Raw genomic sequence first — 23,883 nt, forward strand, 5'->3', positions numbered from 1 at the left:
ACAATTTCACTGCTGCACTACACTTTTAGGGTAAAATTGTATGTGTTCCTGCACATATGTATATAGCACGCTGTTAGGGCTTCTGGTTAGCCGATTGAAGATGTGAAATTTAAATCTCGGCGCCGAAAACCCGTCAGCAGTCTATTTTGCTTCATCATTTCTCATTTATTATTAGCCCACATCGCTGTTTACTGACATTGAAAATGTACAAAAACAAATACGCGAGCAAAAAGTTCAAGGCAGAAGCGTAGACTGTCTGCTTAATCGCTTGTTCAGTCGCTCAGTCAATTATTCATACCTTCTGCCCGCTTATGCTCAAACACACACACACACATATATATATATATATATATGAACGCATTAATGCCCGACGAGAGTATGAATTATAAATATTTATTAAAGCTTAATGTATCTGCCAACAACCGCAAAGAGCAACAACACTGACGACCTGCAAGAAATACAGAAACACGAAATCATTTACCCTGTCAACTTCGATATTACAACAGTTATGTGAAAATTTAAACTAAACAAACAAAACTAAAATCCGAGCGTAGACCGCAAGCGCTCTCCCCTCACGCCGAGGACTTTCAAACTTTTACTAACGCAAATAAACTATATACTCGTATATGTGTGAGTGTGTTGTGTGATATAAATGTATCAGCTGTATATTCTGCCTCGCCTTCGCAATGATGCGTTGAGAGTTTTCGCAATTTTCCATTCACAAGCAGCCCCCTCGCCGCAAACGGGGGCCTATGGCGCGGGCGTTAATCCCGAGCTCACTGCTTACCTCATCACTTTGAATGTGTTCACCAATGCACAGACATATGTACATATGTTAGTGTATGGTATATCATAACGAATTGATTGCGCATATCCTTGAAGGTGTTCGCATGGAAAGGCCAGTCGTGCAGCCCGCCGGCTAGTGTAACCCGCGTGTTCCCTGAGCGCAAGCAATTATTATCGGTTCGGCCTGACGTCGCTTTTGCTTTATTTAGCACTCCTCTTGTCGCTGTCGTGATTAGTTCTTGGTTTGGCTTTTTCCACTTGGACTGCTGTCCTTTATTTGCCCATCGTTTCTTTCATATTTTATTGACTTCTGTTGGCTATCCACAAAACCGCCTAAAACGACTGAAGGAAACTTCTGGAAAATATTTCAATAAGTATAAGGATTGTTTTTGGAGAAGTCTGAAATCGGAGGACTTCTTATAGATAGATAGCTAATGCTCGAAAGTACTGTTAAATAGCGCTTTGTTCATTTTTGACACAAATATTCCACTTTTCAAACAAAAATAAAAAACCTCATCAATTACTCTTGATGTAGTTGTTTAGAGAAAAGGATCTGAGTAGAATATGATAAACTCAAAATATGTGCAATAAAAGCAAATAAAAATTGGTAAAATAAATAAGAAAACCGTATATTTGTTTAAAATCGTAATTACTCACCATTTTGGTTCGGTGTGGCTAAATCGTTTGATAAAGGAAACTCCGTAATTTAACTGCTCCGCTTTTGGAACATATGCTCGTGCATAAATTCAATTTTGGTCTGCAGGTAAGCTTCGTATTTCTTATATTTTATTCCACCCATTTAAGGGTAATAAAACGTAGAGTTTAAACCCTGTTCCGCACTTGTTGAGTCACTTGCACAGTTGAGCACGAATCGACTGTCGCGCGCAGATGTCGAGACCGAGAGGATTTTCGTCACTTTATTGAGCCACACCGGCGTGTAGGCACGCGGAACGAGCGATAAGCGACGGGACGACGGGATGACAGACTTAGCTGTGACTACACTCGCACACAAACAAACAAACAAAAGTTTATTTTCACCATTGCATTTTGCACTTGCACACTCACGCCGACGGGTCGATACGGTTTCAGCAATTTTCCGGCTTCACTTCACTTCATGTTTTGTGTTGTTGCTTTGTTTTAAGCAGACCGGAAACACTATGCACCGTTATTTTATCGGTGACTTCAATGGAACGGCGAACTGTTCACTATTTTTTGCAGTGCTTTGGCTAGGGAAAACTTTTCAACTCATTTGCATGCACTTCCCTCCCTCTCTGTCTCTCTCACTCTCGTTTGGTTGCAGTTTCTTATTTTATTTTATTTTGTTTTTGTTTGCTTTTTTCTTAATTTATCTATTGCTTTCGATTTAGTTTACACTTTTACTTTTAAATTGCCCTCTAAGCTTCACTTTCCTGCTGAAATGAGAAATAAAAGTTTATTATATCTATTTTTTACTGAAGCAGTAGAGTAGAGTGCTTACTCAATCCGTCAGAAGGACATCAAACACAGAGTTCTTGGAATAATTAAAAAAATGTTTGCGATAGCCTAGAGGCTCACACCGTTTAATGCGTCTTCTGGCTAGCTTAGCGTAGAGAGCCTCGCGCTAGCTCGTTCAATCTGTTCTATATCAAATATGCCTATAAGCTCATTAGCACTTCTTGATTGTATAAACCACATTAAGGAGCACCAATTTGTGTATGTTTAGGACGAATTGAATTCGCTCAAATCTCACTCAAGCACCGCCTGGTCGAGGACCTGTTAGTCCCTTTTCTATTTCGGGTAATTTTTTTGCACAAAAGACTGTCTTGGCTGCACGTTTCCCTTTTGGTGCGCTTTAAAATTTGTTTTCGCGTTTAAAAATCGATTTTTCCGCTTCGGTCGCTGTGTGAGCAAGTTCGTTGTGTTAATTTCAGCGGCCTTAGACGTGCCATTTTTCATGCATACATGTATGCATGTATGTGTGCATGTATATGTAAGCATACAGAAATATGTTGCCAGAGGTGAGCTGGATTATTCTTTACATGAGCAAGCTCGTGTGGAAAATCGCATGAACAAGTACAAGTAGTGTTCTGAGGAAGACATATTTACCTCCATCAGGTGTGTGGCCACTGTGGCATATACAAACGTTGCATCGATTGTAGCTGCTGGCGCTTAGGATGCGAATAAATCAAGAAAAAGCATTCCGACACTAAAAACGCTTACACACACATACATACACCCTTACTTGCATATTCATGTAATTCCTGTGTAAACTTCCACAATACTCATAGTATTTATAACTACAACACATACATATATACGAAGCACATATACATATATGTGTAACTATGGAAGAACATTGCCGTTATTGTTAGCGGTGCTGTTGTCTGTGCCGCATTACTCATGTTGCTATGAACATACTGTTTGCTTGTTGTTGATGCCACACAATAGCTCACGACGGCTCGGTGGTTGTCAATGACCTACTCTGCCAAATGGTGTGCAACAACAGGCGAGTCTTTAGCGCTTGTTCCTCTGGCTTAGCGAGTTCGTTGTGGCTGCCTGAAATTGAGCCAATTCTTCGTAAAGCACAAAGCCACGCTTCCACCTATTTATGTTCATATATGTACATACATACATATGTACTATGTATATTCATGTTCATGCTCGTGTGGCAACATATTAAAGGTGTGGCCAAACATTAAATCGCATACATAAGTACCAAATACGACCAAACAAGCCAAACGCTGACACAAGCCAAAGTCAATGATTTCCTTCCGCTTTAAATTTGTCACACTAACTTTCTACCAATTTCAATACTAAGCTGTGGCAAAGTCATTTATCTGCCACTGGTTCGCCTTTCCATTTGTTTCTATTTGGAACTTGTCTTTCGAAGAGACATCTCAGGCAGTGCAAGATTCTGAAATATCGCATTTTGAAACAAAGCATAATCTATGTTTGTCAGAGCTTTCCTGGTTTTTTCCTTAAAGCATTTTTTGTGATTTCTGATAGAAATTTGATGGAACGGTGGTTTTATGCAGGTTTCTATGGTGCTTTTTCTAACATTTAAAATTAGCAAAAAATGGTTCATTTTCCCGACAAGAGAGTGAAAAGCGACTCAATATGGCAATAAGTTTCAGCTTTAGATAAAACAAAATAAATTTTTCGTGAAATCAAAAGCAAAATTTGAAAATTTTCAGTTAAATATTAGATTATGTAACATGTATGTAAGTATGTATAAACACAAATGTGCACAACCGAAAACCAATATTTTTAATTCGGAAATCAATTTTATACTCTTCTATTCACCTAATGGTGGTTTGTATCAACTACAACTAGTCGAGATAGATATTGGGTCGTATACGCATATAACGGGTGTTATAAGAAAAGGTACACTTTTCAATAGCCTTTTTCTTGTCAGGTCACGCGTGAGTCGTGCCAAACTGTCACGTTATTTTTGTTCAGTATTGTTTGGCATTTCATCAGGGAGAAACCTACGCCTGAACAACGTTCACAAATCGTTCAACTTTGTTACGAAAATTCACGTTCTATAAAGAATGTGTTTCGCGCGCTTCGCTTTACTTATGGTCAACATAATCGGTACTGAGTGCAGCATTCGCAACATCGTGTGATATCACACCATTAGACTTTTTCCTGTGAGGATATACAAAGTCTAAGGTCTATGCGGACAATCCCGCAAATCTCGTTTTAGGCTCTGCCACGCCCAAAAAACAACAATCATTGAAAACGTATAAAGTGCCAAAACTAAGCCATAAATTAAGATACAGAACTAAAATTTGACACAACGAATCACATTACGGAAAGGCACTTGTGGTTTGTAAATATTTTAAAAGTGGGCGTGCCCCCACCTTCTAGTAAATTTAATGTACTATGTACTTAATACTTTCTTAACCATAAAACTTTATCACCAAAAATTGCATAAAACACTTCTTTCCAACCCTTTTCGCGATAGTGTTAAAATAGGTGAAATCGGTTGATGTCACCACCTACTTCCCATGTAACGGCTTTGTTAAAAACTAGAAAAGATAAATCAATAACTATAATAAATATATCAGAGATAGTAAATTTTACATACGGGATGACCTACGAGGGCTTTATAGTGTCGAAATTATACGATAGAACAGGCATCGCTCACTTTTAGGTGAAATCCCATATTTTGGAACTGACTCTACCGATTTCAACCAAATTCTTATATTCTTATGTTATAGTGGGAAAAAATAGAAAATCAGACTACAACCACACCTATTTCCCATATTATGCAACCTATATTCCATCTGATTCTTTCACATTCCAGTACACAAATATGGCACCAATGAATGCAGCGACGAAAAACTCTTTCTTTTGCAGTGTGCCACGTTATTACCAAGAATTATCCTAATCGACTCAATACTGTTCAAGCCGAATATGTGGGCCCCAGTACCTTTAGTTGACTTTTTATCGAAAATATTGGTCAATATGTGAGTGCTCTCAATGAAAATGGGAGAGCGTGTTTTACTAATAACAGTATATTTTTATACCCTGAACAGAGTATATTAAGTATGTCACGAAGTTTGTAACACCCAGAAGGAATCGTCGGAGACCCTATAAAGTGTATATATCGGGTGATTTTTTAAGAGCTTGATAACTTTTTTTTAAAAAAAACGCATAAAATTTGCAAAATCTCATCGGTTCTTTATTTGAAACGTTAGATTGGTTCATGACATTTACTTTTTGAATAGCCCGAATTTCTTCGGAAATGTTGTCTTCCAAAGCTGGAATAGTTGCTGGCTTATTTCTGTAGACTTTAGACTTGACGTAGCCCCACAAAAAATAGTCTAAAGGCGTTAAATCGCACGATCTTGGTGGCCAACTTACGGGTCCATTTCTTGAGATGAATTGTTCTCCGAAGTTTTCCCTCAAAATGGCCATAGAATCGCGAGCTGTGTGGCATGTAGCGCCATCTTGTTGAAACCACATGTCAACCAAGATGCTAACAAACTTTTTGTTGCCAAAAATGGAAGAACTGAAAAAGTTGCCCAAAATTGGACTTTCCGAATGGACCACCTAAGACGCAGCCGCGGTCAACATTTAAATGAAATTATCTTCAAAAAGTAAATGTCATGAACCAATCTAACGTTTCAAATAAAGAACCGATGAGATTTTGCAAATTTTATGCGTTTTTTTTTTAAAAAAAGTTATCAAGCTCTTAAAAAATCATCCGATATAAACTATCAGTATGTCGAGCTGAGTCGATTTAGCCATGTCCGTCTGTCTGTCTGCCTGTATATATACAAACTAGGCCCTCAGTTTTTAAGATATCGTTTTGAAATTTTGCAAACGTCATTTTCTCTTCAAGAAGCTGCTCATTTGTCGGAATGGCCGATATCGGACCACTATAACATATAGCTGCCATACAAACTGAACGATCGGAATCAAATGCTTGTATGGAAGACTTTCACATTTGACAAGATATATTCACGAAATTTGGTATATATTATTTCCTAAAGCAACAATGTAATCTCCGAAGAAATTGTTCAGATCGGTTAACTATAGCATATAGCTTCCATACAAACTGAACACATAGTTACTAACAGAAATGCACCTGTGAAGGGTATTTAACTTCGGTGCAACCCAAGTTAACGTTTTTTCTTGTATAAAATCTACTTTTGACGAAGAACTTTGACCTATGCCCCACTGAAATGAAATATCGGACCAGGTTCTCTGCCCAAGAATGACAACTTTTATTTTTAATTATGAATTTAACAACCCGAATTCGATACTAATTTTAAGTATGTATCTAATTAGCGGCAACACGCCAAACTACAAGTGCGGTAAAAATTTCAATTTAGTGCTCTCTCACCCCAAAGGCTTGCGTTTAACAACCAAAACAAACAAAAACTAAAGGATCACCCTGAGTTATGTCTAGTTAGCGGCTATGATCCAGTCTTCTTATTTCATATTCCATATATTATATGTTGCGCTTTACTCGGGAGCACCCCACTACTCTAGTGGAGCACATTTTAAATGCAAACCTGGGGCAATCGTGACCTTTGAGGGGTGTAGGGAAAGCGAAGAGTGCAAGTAATGTTTGTGGTGCGATTAAATGTGTAAGCAAGCGACGCGACTGTTCTATCATGACATAAACAGGCGGCATTAGTGTTCAAATGTAAACAACTACATATTCCTGCACACACGGCCACACACCAACATGCGAATATATGGGAGTGCATTGTACGCAGCTTGGCATTCAGAGGTAAATATGTTTGAGTCCCAGCACCGTGCCTTCTTGAATGTCCTATGACAAGTGAAGAGTGCAACAATGGCAACAACAACGTCAATGTGCCAGCAACTAGCCGAGTACAGAGACCACCTAGTCAATTATTCACATGTGTGTGGGTGGGTGCGCGAGGGTGTATGAACAGCTGGACTGGTGTTATTGTTAAGTGAAGCGGACAATTGGCTTTGCTCTGTCGCCGGAGCTAACAAACGGTTTTGCAAACAAAATAAACATTGTTGCTGCAATATTTGCGAGTGTTCAATGGTCGGCTGCCGAGCTACAGTTAATTTTGTGATTATCATCTAATTTTATAGACACTGCTTGCATTTCGATTCGAGTAAACACCGAGCGATGATAAATGACTTTCATAGTACAGCAAATGGCGAGATAAATTATTATTGCGCGTACAATACCGATAGTTATGACTGCCTGAGATTGAAAAATTGACAAGCACATAGTATGTATGTACATAAATCTGGTCCATTGCAAGCGATAAAGCGGTGATCAATTTCACTAAATTAGAGTTTGAAAAAGAATTTTTCCAGGAGTAGACATCGAAAAAGCATATTTCTTATTATTTTAGCTGTGCATGTCTCTATTGATTTTTTTTAATTGGAGAAAGAATCCCTAAGTTATCGGTAATTCACCAGAAACGCTAAAAGTCGTTTTAGATCCAATTGAGGAAAGAAAAGTAAATGAATTTAGTCACACACTTTGTCAAAGTGGATTGTCAAATATATTTACTTAAAACCGTGCGCACCTTTTTTCACTTTGTAAGAACACTAAGTAAGTATTACAAAACACCGTCATTTTTCATAGAGGAATATACAGCATAAAATTACGGAGCCAAACTCCCGATGTCTCAAAGGAACTTATCATGCAATTTGGAGACAATTACTTAAACTTGCTTTTTATATAATTTCTGTGTTTGATTATTTAAAATCCTTCATTATTTTTCTAGGAAAGATGCAAACACAATTATTAAGTATTCTTTTATGTTATTTATGTTTCAGCTGACATTTTAGCCCTTTGATTTAACTTGTTGCTTACATTCTTGTCTACATCGAAATTCACTAACTGCTTAAAATGAAGACATCTGTGTATTCACAATTGTTCACAGTTTGTGTGGAACCATCTTATCACACGCCCTAATGCGTTACGGTGGCGTATACGCGACAAGCACTCATGAGAAAGGAAAACGCGCAGATTGTGTGAGAGATGTCTAGCAGCTTACGTCTTTAAGTGACCGAAGCGACGAAGACTTTCACCAACGGAATAATACCGTTTTAAATATTTGGATTCTGTGTACTTTTTATTTCAATATTATATTTATTCGTTTGTCACTGTTTCCCGTTAAACAGGTAATTCGCACATCAAAGAGCCGTCAACGACTGAAGATTTTCCACGCAGTTTGCGCTATAAATATTGCAGTGCGATTTGCGACTCAAAAGGATGCTCGGCAGCTGAAGGATGATGAGCTTTTGGGAGCATAAGAGAGCCGACATCGAAAAGGAGTCGAACCATGCGCAGTAGGGAGCGCTCGTGCGCTCTTAATTTGTGCAAAGAGAAATAAGCAATTCCAGGAGGGGCAGAACACCAGCGCTTGGCCGAAATCACACTGCGACTGTTAAACTAAAGTTAGAATGATTCTTTAATTTTGTAAAATGACTTTTATTTGCCTAACCTTACGGAAAATCATAAACCACCAGAATAATTTAACAACAAAATGTGAGCAACAATATTTACAGATGAAAATTTTTAAGCAATGTAGTTCGTACATTTATTACATTCTCGCAATTCATAAAAGAAGATATTTCACTTAGTTACGGCTGTGGCCCAGACTGTAACTGTAGCCCAGATGGCCGAGCTGACTGAGCTGAAAAATGTTTGCCGCTGCCGGCACACTGTTTCCGCTGGACGCATGCAGACCATGTCTAACGCCCTGGAACTGATAAATTTTTGCACTCGGCTCAAGGCTGTAGGCTGGGGTATGTGTTGGTACTAATCGCTCGGCCCCGCTCCTGTAACCCGTGCTATTGAAAGCACTCAAATTCTCATCGTTTGTATAGAGTGGACTTCTGACTTGATCAGATGGTGTGAAGAGCCGCTGCGCGGAGACAGCACTTCTGCTGGGATACTTGAATCGCATGAGCCGGAAGTTGATCTCATCTTTGTTTGCCGTTTCTAGTGTGAAACGGTTAAATTTCGAGGACATGGCATAGACTACGCCACTCTCCCATGGTGATGCACTTATATCGGCCACGAACTGCAGCGCATCTACGTCGTAGAAGAGCACCGCTTGTTGCTTTGTTTGTGGATTCCAAGACACAATCGCAGTCTCCGTAACCGGGCTGAAGAGCAGGCTTCCATCCTGTGGCGCAAGATATAGTGGAAGGCCTTGAGAGGACTTTTTGCCCAGGAATCGTATCGGCAAAATGTCATGCAAACGTCGTGGTCCAGCGCGTAGGGCATCTTTGGTTATGGAGAAGATGCTGCAAATGTTTATGCAATTAAAATTAAATTAATTTATTGTTGTGAAGCATTTCTTGATTAAATTTTGATCTCATCGGTGTTAAGTTTAATTTATATCTTAATCTAATTCCACTTAATCAAGAAAAACTCTTACCGGTCCGTGGCCAGTGGTTGGAAATAAAGAATTCCGTTTACTGTGTCGAAAGCCAAACCAATAATGCCGTCCATAATGAAGAACCGGTCGTTTAGCACTTGAAACAAACCCAGGTCGGGGTCGGGCCACATAGCCGGGTGTGAGAGTCGCCACATCATATCACGTGCTCCGTCGTACACAATTATCGCTGATCAATAAATGGAATAGTTTCAAAGGTAATAAACTATTATTAAGCTTCTTAACCTAATTGACTAATATAGCAATGCCTTCTGGGCATTACGTATAAAACTCTGTCCTCGCATCTTTATTGTTTTCAGGGCATTGTCTTTACATGTTATTCCGTTGTCATAAAACGAAACCTACTATGTCATATATATCAGGGAATAACAAAGATAACGGAACCACATATCCAAACACCTCCACGTAAAAAATATTATTGTAAATAATCTAGGAGTTTCAAACTTACCAGGTTTTACAGTATCCGCGATGTAGACAAAGACATCGTCGCATGTTCCTGAAATAGAAGTCGTTTCGTCAACGATCAAATTAACGAGGATCGACTGGTTGCGCAAGACATCTCTCTGTAAAGGAACATTTCCCAATAAACATTAACGATACTATCGCGACTTGAAGCTACTTACTGGAATGTCGATGCGTCGAACCACTTGATCTGTATTCAAATCGAACACCAGTATTTTGGGTTGGCAAGTTTGCTCGGAGTCTTCGAAGGTGCGCGAGACACCGGCGTCTAAGATCCACAAACGGTTGCAAGAATCGATGCGCATGCGATATACCGACACCAAATATGAATCGCTGCAGTTGAACGAGCTGCGGCCGCTAACCGTATACGACCAGTCGGGATACGACTACAAATTAGTGAGTAAATATATGAGAATTGTCGAATTAAAGTGCGAAAATGGGTAACTTTGATTGATTGCGGCAGTCAATGCAGCACTTACACGCAAGATCGGTGACTCGCTGTAGTCCGACTTCGGTACATAGCTGACGGTTGTCGGCACGCCGGCAAAAAGCTTGGGTGTAGCAATGTAAATCCGGTCATAACCCACTGTCATACTCGTTGGCACTATAGTCAGTGGATTGTAGTAGTTGGGGTCGGAGACGGGTGCATTTTGCGGAAATGCATACGAGAAAAGCTTCCATTGCTTAACAATTTCCAAATTGGATCGAACGGCCAGGGAGCGCGCCGGTCTAAACCCGCCTAATAACACGTTGTGGACAATCAGCAGTGTCACTATGAAACCGGAGCGAACGCGCCACATATTGACGTTCAGTTTACCCCTTTTGCTATGGCAAATGCTTATGGCAGGCCGATTAAACGCCTCGCTGATTTGGTATATGACAAGCAGTGACAGAATTTTTGACAGCTGTGCTTTTAACTATCGGCACCATATATAAATAAAAACGTCTGTTGATTGGTGAGTTAATTGATTTTACAAATTAAATACTTCTTTTAATGACTAAATATATATATTCAACGATCTGTTTGCAATCAACATAGCGAACTAATCGAATTTAAAAATAATATATTTTATTTCAGTGCAACTTCAAACAGGGACTTGTAGAGAAAGTGAGCTTACTAAAACATCTACTAGCATGGAGTTACTCATCTCAAAGTAAAATATGCCAAAAATATTAGAATTGGTTAGAATATTCTTCAAAAGTCGTTGAAAAGCCTAACCATATTATGGAACAAAATGTTTTCTTATGGCTTATAGCTCAAATACTACCGATTTGTATACCCCATTTGAGATTTATTTGCTTCCACTGTTGTTTATAGTAAGGCAATGATTAGAAAATCATTATTGATATTATTACTACTTAATTTCTGTTGTTGTTGCTATATTACACAATTACTTTTATTTTAGTTAAATCAACTAAAATTGAAAAATTGACTGAGCAACAAGTTTTCACAATCACAAATGTTTCAGAGACCAGACACTACTTCAAGCAATAAGCAATTTTCTTTTTTCATATTTAAACCATTTTCAAAAAAATTATAATATTAGCAGTTTAACACATTTGCTTCACCGCTGAAGCTCAAACCATTCAGACAGACACTTACTCGGGTAATTTGTTGGTTGTAAGAGCCGCGGCACAAACGGAAATATTGTTGAAAGCCACACAAATCTATTTACAAATACACATATATATATATATATATATATATGTATGCATAAATCAAATATTATTATTTAATAGATCGTGGACGGAAACACAGCCAGCTTGCACTCTCATCGAATTACATGCGCTCAATAAGCATAAACGGCATAAATATGTCAGCACCGAGATGTGACTATGGAAATACTCGTATGTGTGTATGTATGGTCACTTCAGCGCACGTTTCGTTCAAATCGCAATTTTCAATTGACCACTGCCTGCACTGGCTGCACGTAGCCCCTGCGGCGCATGCTGAGCAGACGAATCCCCTCATAGATAAGCATATGTGCATGTATACAAATAGACGTACATATAATATTTATAATAACACTAGCATTCAGCAGTATTTCCCAAAAATAAACAAAAAGCAATCCAATAAATTATAATCTTTTTGGCTCACCAATTCAATTAACATTGAAAATGGAAACTTTCATACAAATATTGATAAGTCAGTGCACATTTGCAGTGAGTGTGTGTGTGTATTCACAGCTTTTGTTTTTCGATATCAGAGCCGCACTTTCTACTTCCATGGGAAAACATTATTTTGCTTGAAAATTATACGCTTTCTGCGGGGCAAACCATTGAAACTCGAAAAACTGCTCCAAATTATTTTCAGGTGAATGCAACACTGTTGTCAATATATACATATTTTTATAACAATGTAACTGAAATGTTAGAATAGAGATATTTTATACTATAATGAAATATACGCAAACCAGATATGAGATAAAGCGTTTTGGGTTTTCTCAATGAGGACGAGTCGCAGAAGTTGTGGACCACCAACTGCTCTTGCTGATAGTAACAAAAACAACAAAAGGCATTAATTTGGTTTGTAAAAACTAACAGGTAATCCAAGTAAAGATACTTTTTTTGAATACCCTTTTTTGATAGATGAAGCGTGAGTCGTGTCAAACTTTCATGTTATTTTTGTTCCCTATTGCTTATTATTTCATCATGAAAAGATTTGCAACGTTTACTAATTGTTCAACTTCACGTTCTATTAAGAATGTGCTTCGCGCGCTTCGCTCAACTTACCGTCAACATATTCGATCAAATAGACCACGTCCAGCACGCAGATAAGAAAATACAGCAGCCGAACAGTCGTATAAATATTGACTTGAAAGCGTACAAATGACAGCCGCTCTACCTTCCCAAAAGACATCGTTTCGCTCTATGGGCTCTTGAAAAACTCCAAGAAGATCCGAGGTTTTCGTGCCAAATATTGTTCAGCGATGAGGCCCACTCCTGGCTCAATGGGTATGTAAACAAGCGAAAGCGCCGCAGTTGGGACGAAGAGCAACTTTAAGAGATTCAAGAGCTGCCATTTCATCCAAAAAAACAAGGGTTTTATGTAGTTTGTAGGCCGGTGAAATCTTCGGTTCATATTTCTTTAAAAATGATACCGGTGAGAACGTAACCGTTAATAACAACCGTTATCGCGCCATGATAACCGACTATTTGATTCCTAAAAATGAAGCTCGTGATCTCGACGACATTCGATTTCCACAAGACGTCGCCAGTTCCCACACATCCCATTATTCAACGGATTTATTGAGAGAACACTTTGGTAAGCAAAAAATTTCACGTTTTGGGTCGGTCTATTGAGCTCCAAGACAGTATGTAATCACACCATCAGACTATTTCCTGTGAAGGTATTTAAAATCTAATGTCTGTTAACGGGTGAACCATCTGAGACGTAGCCACGGCCAACATTTGAAAGAGAAAATCATCAAAAAATAAATGCCAAAGAACGTTCTTTCGAATGATAAACAAACTTTTCCCTTAAATTTGAAGTTTCTATGTTTTTTCTTTAAAAGAATAAGCAACCGCGAAATGGATCACTTCATATACAACTTTTCACAGAATATTCCTTACAACCACTTTATTCCGATCGTTCAATTTGTGTGACTGCTATATGCTATAGTTCAATATCGGCATTTCCGTCAAATGAGCAGCTTCTTGGAGAGAAAAGAACGATTGCATCGAAAACTGAAGGACTAATACAAACATATACAGACGTATATACAGTTCGTTACGCTGATCATTTATATTTGATGGCGTCTCTGACGTTTCTTTTTGGGTCTTACAAACATCCTGCAAACTTAATATACCCTTTGGTAGTTAATAGAATAATTGATTTGACATCGAAGCATTAATAGACATCATCTAGGAGAGAAACTTTTCAATATTTTCAAGTCTTAAATAGTTCAGAAATGTAGGGTTTCCCTAATGAATAATAGAAGTTTGTTTTATATTTCTGGGCGAACATTGTGCGGCCGCCTTCTACATTGAATTCATTACTAATAAAAATGAAAGTTAACAATGTTTTCATTACTAATAAAAATAAAAGTTAACAATGTTTTCATACATATAAGCATAATTGCATATTTTAAGAATTGAGCTCAGCCATGCTCTATTTACACCGCAAAAGAACGGTTTTCTATTTTGTGCAATAAATTGCATATAATTATTTGAACTGAAAGAGATACTTGTATTGATATTTTATTATTTTTATATGAAATAATTGCGGCAGGTCGTGTGTGCGCTTGCTCTACTTTCAGGTAAGTATATGTTATGCTAAACATACTATATATAGTATAAATGAAGCCAATTAGAGACAGCAATAAATATTTGCAAATCTAAACGTTGTGACCGCACCTGTGGGCTTCAACATCAGGCATTTCTTGGGTATCGAACGTTGTGCGAACTCATACATATGTGCCTGATGGATATGTCTCAATGCAAAGTGTTGCGGCTCGGAGACCATGAAGCAAAAGCAATAATGACAGCTGTCAGACTACGATAAATGGAATGCATTTTATAATTTAAATTTATTACATTGAAACAAATAGTTGAAGTGAATTATTCACTTGTCGTCTCAAATCTGGGAATTCGTTTACTAGCATAGAGGGGTAACCAGGCCGTTTGCTTCCATTTAGAAATAGCTATAGACTTACGTTTATACAACCCGTTACGTATGTTTGGTGATCTTATAAAACATCATACCTTACCATCTTACCATCTTATATAACATTCATACCTGCCCTTAAAAGGTATTCATTTCATATGAACAAGAGATTATAGCTGGAACATGGATTCGACTGGTGGTTCAAGGAGCCTCGTTAAAATTCAAGTCTCACGTCGAAATATATGAAAGGCTTTGTCAATAACTTAAGTGACTTTGGACGAGGAGTTGTGCTTGAAAATGCCGCACTTCAAGTAGAGATAAATTGCTAGCTCCATAACTTATGACAAACAAAAGCCACAGAAACAACAGTAAATGGCATGCAAGAGCTACATACATACATATTAAATCGACCTACATAAGTAGATCAAAAGTGTCGATATATTCAAACCTCTCATGACTCACGTATAAGTAAAAATGTACACATTGCAGCGTGTCCGACCGGCAAGCGAACTGAAGCTGTAGGCGTTTGACCAACTGTTTCGCGGTAGCTCCATTTATGCTCGCTTTATTGCCCCGGCACTGGCTGCACGTGACTGTCGCAACTTGCCGCGAAGTTGAAGTTTGTGCTAAGCACTTGAGCACCGCGCCACAACATTCAAATTTAAAGTTTGAATAGTTCGAGTGACTTTTTCAAGTTTTCATATGTCAGTTTTGGCGTCTAACATCTATTTGTTGTTTTTTTGTGTTCGTGTATTTTTTTGCTCTGACATCCTTGCTGCCGTTTGTGCCGAAAATCATATGCTGAAAATTTTGAGCTGGTAAAAAACTCCTAAGCTATGCACTGCAGTGTTATTTAATTGCCCAAACATAGAGTTAACCATCAGCTGTAGTGAGCACGAAAAAAACAAAGTACATCCGCTGAAACAGCGGGACGGAGGCATGACCCCAAGGAAAGTTGGTATGTGTGTACTATATATGTCTGTACATATTCCGGAGTTAACTGCTTGCGTTGTACTTTATACCGTTAAATGTATATATCAGCACACGAACAATGGACATTCCTAAACGAACAACAAAATAATATTAACCACGTGTAGTTAAAAGGCAGAATTTTAGCAAGAGCTGTGGCACTGGAGGAATGATTGCAACGGCAGTTGACGAGGGTTTCTATAAAAACTAGTAAGCGAATATATAAGCCTTTATTTAATTGCTGCAGTTTTAAAATTACACAACAAAAAAATTCGAAGATCAGACGATAGGTAATCACAAAACCGAATCAAGCAATATAGTATGTTCACTTGGGTTAATTACAGATATTCAGGCTCATTTACTTCATAATCACAAGTTCTCTTCAAACTTGTTTTAAAAGGAAATTCATGTATTAATTTAATTAAATGATTAAGGCTCACTGTGGCTTCTAGCTAATCTACTTAAATTGTAAAGATCATTTATTGATTTATTCCCACACTAATTCGCACTTAACTTGTCCGTGCGATTTATGTACCGCACTTTAAGGTAGGATCTTCATATTAATTATCATAAAACCCGGAAAGAAGTCACGAAGACCTTGTCATTAGTTAGTCATACAATAAGGATAAACATCGGATAAATGTTGTGGAATCATTCGCTTTTGTGTTAACCTCGAAGTGCAAATGTACCAAATTACGTACATACTTTATTATTCATATTTCCTGCCTTGTAAACATTGAATAACTTCAAAAATTTAACTTCTCTCTATTCAAATATGTGGCCAAAATGTCATTTATTAACAACACCGTACAGAGAGAAATGGATTTCGTTCAGTTCTAATGATATTTTTTTCTTTTATCTATACATTTGATTTCACCATCTATTCCATAAGAACACAAATGCCGCTTTAAATTTAATTAATACCATGGATGTCAAATAACGTCATTTTTATACACAGAAAATCCGAATTTTCAGATATCTACAAAGCTAACCAGAAAACTCCTTTATTTATTCTAGCAAATCCATTTCATCTCCTTGTGCCTTATGCCTTATGCCAACGAATTTTCCAGTCATCATAGCAATTGGAAAAATTCTCCGTCGTGATGGCTACCAGAGCCTTCTTCGATTCAGTCAAAATGGTGTCCTCGGAGTAGTCTTTTTTGTTTACTGAGCAGCCAGAAGTTACACGAAGGTAAATCAGGCGAATACGGTGGTTGCTGAACGATATTAGTTGATAATGTGGCGAAATGATCTCGAATAACCAATACAGTATAAGATGGTGCATTATCGTGATGCAAAAACCATGAGTTTTCGGCCCACAATTCTGGCCTCTTGAGGCGAATAGCTTCACGTAGACGACTCAAATAAAATTCCTGGTTGGCAGTTTGGCCCTGCGTAGGGAATTCATAATACACCACATCACGATAATCAAAGAAAACTGTCAACATTACTTAAACTTTTGAGCGATTTTGAGGTGGTTTTTTCGGTTTTGTTTTAGATGTGTTTCATTACGTTTTGGTAGTCAGAAAGCATTGTTTCACAGATGCTAACACGACGGTCTTTTTCGAAAAAATTTAGCGCTTTTGGAACTATTCGAGATTTGGCTCTTCTCAAGTCCAATTCCTCTTTCAAAATCGCCTGTACTGATCCAAATGATGTGCCCAAACTATCAGCAATGTATCTAATAGTCAATCGACGGTTTTCAAGGACCATTTCTTTGACTTTGATCACGCGAAGTATAAATTAAAAATTCACTTTTCAATTTGATCATAGTAGTATATATGTGAGTACATATAATGCAATAAATTTTGAAAAATCACAATCAGAATTCATATTGAGTTTGCACTCATTCTACTAAACTGTCGCAAAAGTTGTCGGTGGTCTGGCATTGAATGTTTTGTTAGAGAAAATAGAAAAAAGCCGCCTCGTTCAACCCAGAGTTGGAAACCAAAAGTAATTTATATATGAAAAAGAAAAAACGTTAACTTCGGTTGCACCGGAGCTAAATACCCTTCACAGGTGCATTTCTGTTAGTAACTATGTGTTCAGCGTGTATGGCAGCTATATGCTATAGTTAACCGATCTGAACATTTTCTTCGGAGATTACATAGTTGCTTTAGAAAATAATATGTACCAAATTTTGTGAATATATCTTGTCAAATGTGAAAGTTGTCCATACAACAACTTGATACCGATCGTTCAGTTTGTATGACAGCTATATGTTATAGTGGTCCGATATCGGCCGTTCCGACATATGAGCAGCTTCTTGAAGAGAAAATAACGTTTGCAAAATTTCAAAACGATATCTTAAAAACTGAGGGACTAGTTCGTATATATACAGACAGACAGACAGACAGACGGACAGACAGACGGACATGGCTAAATCCACTCAGCTCGACATACTGATCATTTATATATATACTTTATAGGGTCTCCGACGATTCCTTCTGGATGTTACAAACTTCGTGACAAACTTAATATACCCTGTTCAGGGTATAAAAAGAAGGCGCGCCACCATTCCACGTAATTTTCATGTAAATGAGACCTGTTGAAAACAAGTGAATGGCTTAGTGACTAAGCCTAACCTGTTCTTGAAATTAATTTTGCGAAAATATTTCTTTTCTTCGAACCTTTAAAAAATACGAGCTGGTTCGGCAGATTAAGCGGACACTTCTGTCGCTCTTTTCCAACAGAAGTTCTAGAGTGCTGCTTGTTTAGGCGGGAGGGGCTCATAGCCAACGGTACTGCTCACCGGCAATATCATTTGCATGAGTTGTTTGCATTCGCCAAATGCTCAAATGCGTTTATCGTGCCTTAATTGCGGGTTGCAACATTTATTGTCTGTTTACTCACGCCCGAAAGTGGCCGAACTCAGTTATTTTGACAGAATGCAACACATGTTAATAGTGGCTAACGGTGGTTGCAAGGAAATTAAGTCGTTAAAAGTATGAAAAATTGAATTTGAATTAGCGCTTGAATTTTCTCGTATTTGCCACTTTAAGCTTATTTAAGCGAATTTATGAGCAAAGTACTCAACTAATTGATATTAGACATTGTGGTTAGATGTGAAATATAGCTGTTGTGTACAAGTTTTGTTAATTATAGAGTATATGCTTTCGGCATTGTGAGCATTTATTGGTGGTTCTGTAACATGATCTCAGATATCTAAAAAATAATTACAGGTGGCAGCAGAACAGTTTTAGATCCCCACTAACTAATATATGGAATAGAAACGATGTAGTCTTTATCGCGATTTTAGCCGTCTAAAATCAGCTTTGTTGCAGAAAAGGGAACGGAGCATAATAAATACCTTTTATGTAACAATTCATTACATATTCGAATGCGATAGAAGATGCCGAATGGGCCTATATGAGTTTGTAAGGAGAGGTTTTTGTGAATATTTATTTTATTTTTATTAAATAAATATCAGTTCATCTCGACAGACGAAAAAGGAGTGGCCTTTTCTAAATTTTTTATTTAGTACCGACCCATATGACCTCCTAAATAAGAGATATTTCGAACATCGGAGGTAAAGACACATATCTACTCCGTATGCCTTTGCATGTGTGTAATTAATTTATAATTGCTGTAATGCTTGTCTAAAATCTTTATGTCAAGTAATGGATATTATTTAGTGATGCATGTAAAAGAATAAAAATCAAAATGATCCACTTAATAAAGACGTTAGCCACTCGTTAAGCACGAGGAGGAAACAAATCGTTATTCATACGTCAACATGCCGCCTAGGCGTTCCGTTACGTCACGCCTTTATTATTGAAATCAGAGCACATTTGTTGTCTTTGTGGCACGTGAGCGCTTTTTGAGTGTTTGAAATTCTCCGCCTATTTGCCGGACAAGTCTTTCTGAAACCGTTATGCAAATTTTTATGACTGTACGTGTGGTCACTTGATCAATTATGCTTCATACGTTTACGAGTTATGAATTCACACATACATACGCCACCGGTTGCCATTGACGTTGATTTGGTAAATGCGCGATCAGAAGCGAACGGGTTTCGGCATTTATTAGATTTGCAAATCTGACGCCCGTTTCAGAAAAATCTGTAAATATTTTAGCATGCCAAAAAATGTAGCAGCGTTGCTGTGCAGTCGTGTGCGGCTCTATTAGATTTCCGATTTACACCTATTTTTTAATGATAGCTATTTGTTCACGGTCTTGTCCAACGCATAAGGAAACCATTAAACTTACTTTGGTTGACATTAAGTGTCTGCGACGCATGCGATCGAAGAGCTTGGAAAAGCCATTTGTCATTTGTCGCTGCCATTTCGCGTTTCATTTCTGTTGTTGTTGACATAAAGTGCTCATTGCAATGTTGCTTTCACTGAAGAGGTGTGCTAATAAATTTTAAGTTAAATAAACTTCACACATCGATTGCATGGATAATTATGTCTCATGTCTCAGCAAACCACCAATATAGCATCTTTAGTCTGTTTTATAAACTGGGTTTAATTAAGTGAAACCGAATTCAAATTCTATAAGTGGCTTGCGGGTCTTACTGAATATTCTTTAAGTACAAAAAACAAAACTTTCGAAACTAGCACTATATATCGAGATAACTTTAGCCTCGAATTTATTTCATGTGGTCCCAGGTGATTCTATTTATGCTAAGACAAGCCGTTAGGTAAAAAATAAGGGCGAAAAGATACTTTACCGTTCTACTTATCCAGCAGCAATCGGCTTCTTCTTTAAGTAATTGTCAATACATAAATGGTAAAAATATTTGTTTATATGTAGTTTGCTGTTTAGCAGAAATCAAAAGTCTTCGATGAGTTTGTATCCATGCCCATGAGGGGAGCTTAATGAAGAACGTTTCTTTTCTGATTGCAATATGGCTGTTTTCTTGAATATGGTATACACACTTTTTATCAAATTTGCATTTCTTACACTCACTGTTTTTGTTTACAAATATTCGTGCTTTTCACCACTGTCACACATAAAGTATATCACGATTTGATTTTCCGTTATTTTGGCTACAAACGTTGACGAGTCCTTTCAGCCAAAGCCATTCACCTTCATCAGTTCGTGTCCGGGCGCTATTAGTGAGAGCAGCGTGAGCCAGCGTACGTCAGCTTGGCGCAATAACCATGAACCGACTGCTTTTGCTAATGCACTTCAGCGGCGGTTAAATTCAGTTACGCTCTCCAAAACCGGATACCACGCGCGAAACAGCGAAATCAAAAGCAGACAACAAACGCTCAAACATGCAAACATGCAAAATAAACGAGCGAAACAAACAAAAGCAAAAACAAAGCGAAAAGCTAAAGCCACTGCCGCGCAGGCGCAGCCAACAATTTGACATTCGCACACTCCAATGAGCGGTAAATTTAATGCGAAACTAATGCGTGTCTAGGAACATTTAATTAGACTAAGCAGGGTCTTGTAGCGCCGATAAGCAGGCGCTCGCTGTCTGGAAATTCTCGCATTTAGTCGAACATTTCCGTATTGCATTTGAAGCGCTTCGTGCGCGTGCCATGCGTAAACACATTCAGGTCTTTATTTTTATAACGTTCAAATAATTAAACCTGTGCTTGCAACATTTTTGCGGCACATAAATTCAGGTACGTCAAACATCTCCTTGCGCAATTATTGCTGAATGCGCTGGCGCTTGATTTTTGATACACTTACCACGCTGGCCAGTGTTTGCGCACTTCGGTGGCTCAAGTCTCCTCCCGCTGCAAATATGCCCCGAACGCCAGTGACAGAAAGAAAACAGCTTTTTAAATATTTTATCGCAATTGCAATGGCACACACACACATGTACACCTGAATATGAATATATGCAAGTTTAAGTATTCATTGTAGCGCCAAGCTTCGAACTATCGATGAACAAACCATACTCATACATATGTACATATGTGTGTGTGCGCGGTTTGCAACAAAGTTGCAGTGAGCGTGGCTTTATTTAATTACGGCGAGCATTCAAGCATAGAATAGCAGCCGAAGGTACATGTCTGTAGGTGATTTAGTTGGATTACTTTTTAAATATTTTTGCAGTGCTCTAATGAATATTATTATTTATATGCAGGAATGTGTGCGTAACCGGACTATCAACCTGTGTTCGGCAATTAAGTATTTAATTTTTATTATGCAGTAAATTCCGAATTACACAGATTATTTTTGCATATTCGCACTTGTGTTTGCGGGTATGTGTGTACTTTTATTTTGTGTACATTTTTGGAACGGCGCGCCGAAGTGGGCACGGCTCTGATCACTTCTCACCCGGCACCTGATTTATTTCAAAAGCAAAATTTGTCATCGTAAACATTTTTGTTGTAGTTTGTATGGCATAGCGGGTCTCGTCAAAACTGAAAATTTTCCACAAATAATCAATAACTAAAGAAAATAAATATAAACAAGTAAGGAAGGGTTATGTTCGGGTGCAAGCGAACTTTTTATACTCTTGCAACTTGCCTTACTTACTTACCTTACGATGTTAAACGTCAACCACAGGATCGGAATCTAAGAAAATGTATATATTATAAGTATATGTATTTACATATACTATATATAACTCATACACTAACCGACAAGTTAGGCATAAAGTTTGTTGGAAAAACGAAAATCGTTATATTTAGTACTAGAGGACCCGTCCACATTTTACTGTGCTGATACATACATACATAGTTAGTACTACTAAACCATCTATATGATTTCTATTATTTAGATTATGACTACTAGCTAAGGAGAAATAGTATTTTTTGTGAACCAATCATTTTCAAATGATTCTTAAATGAATTTTGAAGAAATGCTTATGATTTAAAATATAATTTTTGTATTTATGAATTGTATTGAATTTCAACATAAATAGATAAAAAGTATCCTATGTCCTTAGCCTGATTCTAAGCTACTTCCCCACCAATTTTCAGCCAAAATCGTTCAGCCGTTCTTGAGTTATAAATATCTATATATCCGATTATATCTATGCCACTCACAAAAAAATGTTCCCAGGGTTGCATTAAGGTACCTCACTTATAATCAATAATCATTTGAGGTAAGGTCAGACGGTTTTTGCCCAATTGTATTTTAGGCACAAAAATATACTGTTATGAGTAAAACACATTCTGAAATTTTCATTGAAATAACTCAAATATTGGCCGATATATACAGCAGCAGGAAAGTATTGACCCGTTTCAACCCATTTTAGATACATAAAGTTACTATTGTAAGGAGAGGATTCTGTCAGAATACAATAGAACACACATTGAACGATATTTTCGAAAAAAGTCAATTATGAAAACTGGGGTCCACATATTCGGTATCTGGAGTTTTAAACTGTGTTGGCTGGATTTGGACAATTTTTGATCATAATGTGGCATATACTAAAGGCATTATTCGTGCAAAGTTTCATTAATTGCTTCTTGATTTGTGTACTGGAAAAGGAAAGAATAAAATAAAATTAAAAAATTGTGCTATATGGGAAGAAACCGTAGTTGTAGACCGATTTCGGCATTTTCGCACTGTCACATAGGAATATGAGAGAATTCAAAGTACAAAATTTAGTCGAAATCGGCTGAGCAAGTTCTGAGATATGTGATTTCACCAAAAAGTGTGCTTCGCTGGGCCCATCGTCTTCTCGACTCCTTTAAAGCCATCTCACACCATATCGGAGGTAAAATTTAACGCCTCTGGTGTATTTTGTTATTGATTTATTGCGCATTTCTTAGTTTTAAACAGTACTGTTATATGGGGAGTGAGCGGGGTTATTATCTGATTTCATCCAATTTCACAGTGTCTTATAGTAATTGAGCTGGGTTAATTTGATTGTAGTAGCTTTAGTGGTTTAGATGATATAAACGTTAAACTTATTAGAGAGCGGGACCACTCCTACCTTTTAAAAGATTTTTTTTCACAAGTGCTTATTGCTACTGCGATCCTCTGTACCAAATTACAGCTTTATATCTTCATTTAGTGCTGAGTTATGGCACTTTGTAGGTTTTCGGTTAATGGCGTTTTGTGGGCGTGACAGTGGTCCGATTACGCCCATCCACAAACTCGTTATTTTTTTGTACTAAGGAAGCCGGACACCAAATTTCATCAAGATATGTCGAACGGACGGACGAACGTTGGGTGAACAAAATCTTATGTAGCATGTTCTGTAGCAAGTATAAACATTTAATCGGAGTAGATGTTCACCTTTTATTTAAA

General features: G+C 37.7%; 1 protein-coding gene and 1 pseudogene across 4 annotated transcripts in view; both read right to left on the reverse strand.

Annotated features, from left to right (window-relative positions):
* The window catches only part of LOC120767072 (guanylate cyclase soluble subunit beta-1), a 106,191-nt gene extending 97,777 nt beyond the window's left edge, over nucleotides 1-8,414 (reverse strand). Inside the window, exons 1-2 of one of the 4 annotated variants that reach the window (XM_040092933.1) lie at nucleotides 8,271-8,414; nucleotides 1,444-2,198 (exon numbers count right to left, since the gene is read on the reverse strand). In XM_040092933.1, the coding sequence (XP_039948867.1) occupies nucleotides 1,444-1,446 (3 nt within the window). In that variant the 5' untranslated portion in view covers nucleotides 1,447-2,198; nucleotides 8,271-8,414. Of the gene's footprint in view, nucleotides 1-1,443; nucleotides 2,199-8,054 lie in introns of all 4 variants that reach the window. The other 3 variants (XM_040092931.1, XM_040092930.1, XM_040092932.1) reach the window with 3 other exon arrangements.
* Nucleotides 8,415-8,683: 269 nt separating this feature from the next.
* LOC120780500 lies at nucleotides 8,684-20,674 on the reverse strand (annotated as a pseudogene).
* Between the last annotated feature and the right edge of the window lie 3,209 nt (nucleotides 20,675-23,883).

This window comes from Bactrocera tryoni, chromosome 1 (genome assembly GCF_016617805.1).
Source record: "Bactrocera tryoni isolate S06 chromosome 1, CSIRO_BtryS06_freeze2, whole genome shotgun sequence".
NCBI lineage: Eukaryota > Metazoa > Arthropoda > Insecta > Diptera > Tephritidae > Bactrocera > Bactrocera tryoni.